Source organism: Hyla sarda, chromosome 5, assembly GCF_029499605.1.
Source record: "Hyla sarda isolate aHylSar1 chromosome 5, aHylSar1.hap1, whole genome shotgun sequence".
Taxonomy (NCBI): Eukaryota; Metazoa; Chordata; class Amphibia; order Anura; family Hylidae; genus Hyla; species Hyla sarda.
This window is the reverse complement of record NC_079193.1, coordinates 380516398-380524285: the sequence shown is the minus strand read 5'-3', so window position 1 is coordinate 380524285 and position 7888 is coordinate 380516398. Positions and strand designations below refer to the sequence as shown.

At 43.6% G+C, this 7888-nt stretch overlaps 1 protein-coding gene across 1 annotated transcript; it reads left to right on the top strand.

Moving 5' to 3' along the window:
• The first annotated feature begins 5314 nt into the window (after window positions 1–5314).
• On the top strand, window positions 5315–7632 carry LOC130274599 (putative nuclease HARBI1). The gene is made up of 2 exons (XM_056523033.1): window positions 5315–5990; window positions 7487–7632. The coding sequence occupies exons 1-2, from the start codon at window positions 5315–5317 to the stop codon at window positions 7630–7632; spliced, it is 822 nt and encodes a 273-aa protein (XP_056379008.1).
• Window positions 7633–7888: the final 256 nt, after the last annotated feature.

Here is a 7888-nt window from a genome sequence, read left to right as displayed (position 1 = left end):
ATGGCTTGGGGAGCACGGAGATACACATCCGAAGATGGGTTTCGTGGTGACTGACGGTACAGCCAACATGATAAAGGCATTGCGTGATGGCAACTTTGTGGGTGTGCGATGCTCTGCACATGTCCTCCATCTTGTGGTGAAGGCCGGTTTGGAAGACACCTCAGAGAGCAAGACAAAGCTCACAGGAGTTCTGGATTCATGCAGAAAAATTGCAGGGCATTTTCACCGGAGTGTTAAAGACAGCCACTTACTCAGACAGGAGCAGAGTAAGGCAGGTGTTCCTCAACACAGACTGAAACAGGATGTTAGCGCCCGGTGGAATTCCACACTAGAAATGCTGGAAAGAATCCTTGAGCAGCAAAAACCTATTCATGCAATGTCCCATGAAAATTATATTGGCATCACCAGAGCATTTGGCAGGGAGGAGTGGACCTTAGTTGCTCAGGTGGTAGCTGTGCTTAGCCCCTTTCGTGCGGTCACAGAAATCTTAAGCCAGGAGAAGGCAAGTTTGGCGCAAGTCATCCCCCTCTTTTCCCATCTGTTAAACAAAATGGATACCTTCCTGAATAACGGAGAGAAGTTGACTGGAGGCTATATAGTTGATGTTGCTGGTAAGGAGACTCCAGGTCCAACTACAGCGTAGGATCAAAGAGCTGACAGACACTTGCCCTGAGCAAATGCTAGCCACCATGTGTGACCCCTGAATTAAGGGCAAAATGGCTCTCCAAGCAAATGCCCTAACAAGCTGGAGGGACAAATTAATCACCAAGGTGTGTGACAGACAGAGACTATTGAATGTGGGACAAGAGAGGGATGATGAGGAAGAAGCAGAGGAAGATGAGCCTGCTGAAATATCAGCAACCATCAGCAACACTGCTGCACCCTCCTCAACAGCTGCTGACTTTTGGGCAGAGACATTACAGAGCCTGGTTGGACAAACCGGACAACCCTCCTGGATACCAAGAGACAAGGTTACAGACATGGTAAAAAATTATCTATCTAAACCCCATCAATTACCCACTGCTGATTCCATCAAATATTGGGATGAAAGGAGGGGTATTTGGCCTGCTCTAAGCATGGTGGCCCAGGAGCTCCTATCCTGCCCCCCAACCTCTGTGCAAAGTGAGCGGGTATTTTCCGTCACTGGAAATATTCTATGCCCACAGCGTTCTCAACTGGCCCCTCAGCTCACGGAGCAGATTACTTTTTTAAAAGTGAATTTGCCAAAGTTAGGATTCCCAGCCCTAAACTTTGAGACAAGTTAAGATCGAGCTACTTCTTCAGTTAAAGTTGAAAAGTTAAATTTGAGTTCACGTTTGAAGTTGGAATGTTTTCCCGTTACCAGTTGTTTAAAAGTGAAGCAAGTGACAAGCTTAACAGCCCCTTCAAACAGGTGAGTGGTCTGTCAATCATCCCCTTCCCTCCTAATATCCCATTATTCATTTTAGTTTAATTTATACCTTTCCATCTTTCTTTCAGGATTTAGGAATCCTATTGCTGGACCTTGAAGTGGGTGAAAAACAAGGAGTTTCTTTCAGCAAATCACTGGTGAGTGACTTAAAAGTTGTGCTTTACAGTGCCTCTGCCACTAGAGGGACCCCTAGTAAATGAATGGAGCAAATATTCCAGCGGCATAATTGTCAATTCACATGAACATTATTTTTTGCAGATATTGAAATCTGCAGCATAAAATGCAGTACATCAAATCTGCGCAGAATACTGTACGTGCCAATAGAAAATATAAGTCAGTGTATTTTATTTTTTTATTTCTCTCCAGTCTGACCACAGGGCTCTCTCTGCTGACACCTCTGTCCATGTCAGGAACTGTCCAGATTAGAATAAAATCCTCATAGCAAAGTTCCTGCTGATCTGGACAGTTCCTAATACGGACAAAGGTGTCAGCAGAGAGCACTGTGGACAAGGGGGCAGATTTATTAAAAGCTGTGCAGAGGAAAAGTTGCCCAGTTGCCCATAGCAACCAATCAGATCGCTTCTTTCATTTAGCACAGGCCTTGTTAAAAAATGAAAGAAGCGAGCTGATTGCTATGGGCAACTTCTCCTCTGGACAGGTTTTGATTAATCTCCCCCAAGATGTGGACAACACCAAAAAAAAAAAAAAAAGGAAATAAAAATAATGTAATGTTAGTAATAATTTAGACGCCACACAGGATAAGGCCAAGGCCTTCAATGCTGATGTAGTAATAATAACATATGTTAAACATAACAACTGAAATTAACATTTCAAAAAGGCGAACTAATTTAGTCCCGTATATTTCAGAGGGTTGGTGGGGTATTGCTGCTGCTGCTTATGGGGTCAGGCAACCTCTGACAGCTGGCAATAGCAGACATAGCGTCCACCCTCAAATCATGCATCGCCTGCATATGGTGGGACAACATAGACTGAAATTCTCCCATTTGCTTGGCCAACAGGGCTTGGAATTCTTGTTTTTGCGACCGCTGGAGTTCCACCATGGTGCGATTCATCCTGTGTATCTCGCGCAACATGTTCCTGTTCTCCTTGGCCAGCCTTTGGTTTTCTTTTACAACCTGCAGGTATGTATCCCTTGGGACAGAGGGAGGAGCTAGGGTTGGGGAGAGTGGTTGGTGTTGTGCAACTGGGGACACCTCCTCCTCCACATCTATCTCAGCCGGTGCTGATGGCGGACCATCCTCCCTGCAGATGGACCTGGTTGATCTGAAAAAAAAAAAAAATAATAATAATAATTAATTAGTAATGTTTTGACTGAACAAGTAAGAAAGTTTACATTACAGCATGTCTCATTACTTTGATTAGCTGCCATCATAAGTTGTTAAAGCTTAAATAAATAAACTACAATATGGTGAAAAAGTGATGAGTTTATTTCCTCATAGGTAAAGAAGATACTGAAATATTATATTATTAACCTCTGAGGAAATAAACTCATCACTATTTCAGCATTTTGGAGTGTTGTGGTGGGTCTGGAGGTGCTGCATTCTCTTGATTGTTTGATATCTATTTATGTATGCATGTGTGTACACACACATATATATATAGTGGCAGTGTGGCAAGGAAAGGGTGTATTTCCCTTGCTAACTCTGGAGAATCCACCTGTGGCCTGATTAATGGGGTATCAGGAAGGGAAAGTGTGTTTAAAAGGATACAGTATGCTGGCTGTTAGAGGGGGAGACACACGGACCCTGTTTAGGTAACACGCCGAGGGCGCTGCGAGTGGTCCAAGAAGTGGTGTGAACTGTGAGTAACAGGTTGCAGGAGACACATGTTATACTGGATGATGGAAGCTCACCAGTAAGTAGTCAGGGCATGCTGATATGTGTAGTCAGTGACCAGACGGTCTAGGACTTTATTTTGTTACTGTTTATGTTTTGCTTTACCTACAAACCTGTGGAAATAAAGCTGGCGAGGAGCCAGACATGTATGCGGAACTGTGGTCTGTGGTGTTATTGTGAGGAACGTGTCCCGTGGCAGTGTCCAGGATGATCCCAGAGCTAATCTCTAAGGAGGAATCCTTACATTTTGGTGGAGGATGTGGGCACGCTGTTGCTAAGGGCAACCAACGGGCGAGTTGGAGAGGAGCCGTTGCTAGGAGCAATCCCCTGCAAGATTGCAAGTCGGAGGAGCCCAGCAGAGGAGTTCAAGCACAGGATGGTGTCTGTGGAGGAGTGTTGCTAGGGGCAACGGATCGAGATTTTCTTTCTGGAAAAAGGACATCGGCAGGCCGTTGCTGGGGGCAACCGACGTGGGCCACAACCGGTGGTCGCCAGGATGAAACCGAGGTCCCGTGAGTTGTTGGTGGGCGGAATCCCACTGTGGGTGGACTTGGATTGCTGCCAGACTGTATCTCGGATTATGCCAGAAATAATCCCCTTTGTGAAGTCCCGCCCGGAGCCCGGTAAGACTGTTCTAATTACCTTTCATACATGTTTTGGGACAGTAAGCCATATGATGGAGGTATGTGTGGAACTTACAGTGGAAATTGTACTGGGCACAGACTTTCCGTATTTCTGGCAGCTGTGGGATGCTGAGAGGGCACCTGAGCGTTCACAACCAAAGGTTCCAAAGTTTTGTTGACAAATGTTACAACTTTTTGATTTTACTTATATGCACAATTGCACATAACCACATTCCTAAATCATAAACAGATATAGCCAGTGTTACCCAAATGACTGGTATGTTAAAGGGGTATTCCATGATTTTCAATAATGCACCTAATTATACTGTCTGTACCTCTGTGTGGTTTCAATTTTTCCATCTGTGATTAATTACTTACTTAATAGAATATACATCATTACAAGTGCCACACACAGTGTAATAATATATACATTCCCCATAGACTACTCTTACATTAAAGGGGTACTCTAGTGAAAGGCAGTAAGGAAAAAGATTAAATAAACTCTCCAGGGCAAGGTTATACAAACTTATATGTTTTCTCTCTATGGAGTACCCCTTTAACCCATAAAGGACAGTAGGACACAGTCCATGTGATCAAATATGAAATTTAAATAACCTAACTGCTGCAGATGTCACGATCTGTATTGATCATGGCATCTGAGGTACCCAGAATGAATGCCCAATTGCAGCAAGGGGTTAAACCCTCAGTGAAGGACGGGTTAACCCCTTACTGCAAACGCCAACCCCTTAAACGTCAAAAAAAAAAAAATAGCAACATGTGACCACATTTTGGAAACTACACGCCTCACTGAATGTAATAAGGGGTACAGTGAGCATTTACGCCCCACAGGTGTCTGACAGATTTTTGGAACAGTGGTCAGTGAAAATGCAAAAATTTTATTTTCATTGGCACAGCCCACTATTCCAAGGATCTGTCCAAAGCCAGTGGGGTGTAAATGCTCAATGCAGCCCTTATTAAATTATGTGGGGGGTGAATTTTCCAAAATGGGGTCACATGTGACGGGGTCCACGGTTCTGGCACCACAGGGGGCTGTGTAAATGCACAAGGCCCCCGACTTCTATTCCAACCAAATTTTCTCCACCAACAGCATGTTAGTCCATGGGTTGACAAGCTTGGAACCCATCAATGTGGGTCATTTCGTCCATGACTAATTGAGGCTCACTTTGGATCTTTGGGAAGGCACATATTAATCCAACTTTGCCCAAACCACTATAAGGAATCAAATTGTGAGTAACTTTAGTCCAAAAGTAGAGCATGCGCTTCATGTAATATGAATTCTACTTATGCTTACTTATTGCTCTCAACATGTACAGTGTCTATTTTTAAAAACCATATTAAGTTTCCAAAAATTTTCACAGTGATCTTTTCCAGGAAAAATGGCCTTACCTGTCTCAATAGTGATAATGCGGGCAAGTAACAATGGCATCCTGTCAAATCAGGCAACCAATGAACGTCCAACAAGAAGACCACGGCGGTTCAAAAGGAGACTTAACCTTCACTCCTTCACAGATGAGGAAGTTCGGCAACATTTTCGATTGAATAAGGAATTGATTTTGCAGCTTTATGAGGAAATCAAACCGCACATTGAGAGGCATACCAGAAGAAGTCATGCCATAGGTGGAATGACCAAACTCCTGGCAGTCCTGCATTTCTTCGTAAGTGGCTCTTTCCAGTATTGCATAGCTGCCAAAATTGGATTTACACAACCAACATTTAGTCGCTGTATTCACCAGGTTGTGGATGCAATTGTCAAAATAAGCCACAAATACATTCGTTTTCCATATAGCTCACCTGAACGTGACTTGGTAAAACAGAAATTTTTCCACAAATATGGCATGCCATTAACAATTGGATTAATTGATTGCACACACATTGCAATTATTCCACCAACAGTTGAAGAGCAAAGTTATAGAAACCGTAAAATGTTTCACTCCATAAATGTTCAACTTATATCTGGGCCTTCAGGGGAAATATTGGACATTGTGGCACGATTTCCAGGAGGCACACACGACTCGTTTGTGTTAAGTGGCAGTGGTCAACTTTTCCAAAGTGGATATTTTGAGGAAGATATGTTATTAGGTATGTTTCTTGTATTTTCAATTTCACAATAGGTAATTGTGTGTCACTATTTTGGTTTGTTGAGAGTGTTAGCTGCCTTGCAAACAAGGATGACTACATGTTTACCTTGTTGATAAACTTTGTGAAATTCAAACATACAATGCTTAATGTTTCCAAATTTAAATGTTACTCATTGGAAAGCACACTATCCACTGGACCCGGGAGATATTGCGGGCAACGCTCTATCCTTACATGTCTCCGCTGCACGGTCTGATCCACACATTCGGCAGAAAGTGTAAACTGTAAAAAGATGCAAAACAGACCACAACTGCCACAGGGCGGGGTATGGTGCAGATGCTGGCAAGCTGATGTCACCGCCGGCCGTGCCTCGGTATGTCCATTTCCTCTTCAACCAAATTCACCACCCGAGATGGAGTTGTTTCAAAAACCATAAAGCAACTGTGGTCCGTATTCTGTTTTCACTTGGAAGCAGCTTTGCCGCCTTCCGAACCGCGATGGACTGGGTTTAGATAGGATACTGCAAATGCCTGCCTAGAAGTATGGAATCCATTGTGGCCACATACAGTTCCTTGCACCCACAGGATTGCTGTCCAAGTTAAAGTGCCAGCATGCCTACACCGGACTCTGCTGTCATGGCATGCAGGCAGTTTTATTACCCATTTGCGGTGGACTAGCTACACCATGGCCTCTGCTATTCCATATCTGGGCCTGCCAATTCCAGTTGTCCCCATGAAGGGCGCACAGGATCGTAAACGACCTTCAACCAATGATTTCCTGGGAGCAACATTTGAAGATGGGTGACCGTGTCGACCCTGGACACGGGCAACGGTGAAGTCCGAGTGGCACCAGCGTAACTTTACCCCGCCCAATGCCAGTTGGGGGCTGACTTGCTTTCAAAATTTTTACAACATTAACAGGTAAACTGCGTTTTTTGACCGGTCAAAATAGACCGGATTGCAATCAGCGTTGCATGCACTTTCAACAGTTACATGTATATATAGGGGAGATTTATCAAAACCCTTCTTTATGAAAAGTTGCCCATAGTAACCAGATTGCTTATTTCCTTTTTACCAAGTCCTCTGTTAAATGAAAGAAGCGATCCGCTTGGTTGCTATGGGCAACTGGGCAACTTTTCTTTGTCAGTTTTCCTTTTAAAGGGTAGTTGGGGGGGGGGGGAGGATTTTGTACACTAACTGTGACTTCATTACATATATGTTTCAAATTCCCTAGTCCAGCAATTAGGTGGCTTTAGAATAGGTATTAACTAGGCGATTTTAAAAGTTTCAACTAACATTTTGCTGACCTTGGGCAGGATGTGGGCATTTCTCCATGCATCGACGATCTTTTTGGCAAACTTTTGGTCTTCTTGCAAAAGTGTAATCAATCACAACAGAACATATAAACAATTGTCGGGTAATGAGCTAGCTAGAAATCTAAACAAAATTGCAGATGGTATTGTTAATAATGCATGTTTTTAACATTTTTTAATTCCTTAGGCGATAATGGTTATCGGCTTACGCCATGGCTACTGACCCCTTATCTTTCTCCTCGGACGGATGCCCAGCAGCGCTATAATAATGCCCACCGGAAAACCCGAAGCCAGGTTGAGAGAGTTTTTGGCCAACTAAAGTCAAGGTTTTGATGCCTGGATGTAACCGGCGGAGCCTTGCTATATAAACCAGTGTTGGTGGGCAAAATTATATTGGCATGTGCAGTGTTGCACTTCAACATCAAATACCAATCGAGATTGCATCGGATCTTAGGGAACACATAGAATGCCCACCAGTTATGGGTCATGAGAGCAATCAGGCGGGCAACTTAAAAAGAAACCACATTGCCTTTAATTATTTTGCAAATTAACTGGTAAGACTGCTCCAGATTACAGAGTCACCCAAAAA

Excerpts from the sequence above, each read along its gene's own strand:
- LOC130274599 (XM_056523033.1), top strand. The coding sequence starts at position 5,315 with ATGCGGGCAAGTAACAATGGCATCCTGTCAAATCAGGCAACCAATGAA. Across the intron at positions 5,991-7,486 it reads TGAGGAAGATATGTTATTAG|GCGATAATGGTTATCGGCTT; the intron begins GTATGTTTCTTG and ends TTAATTCCTTAG.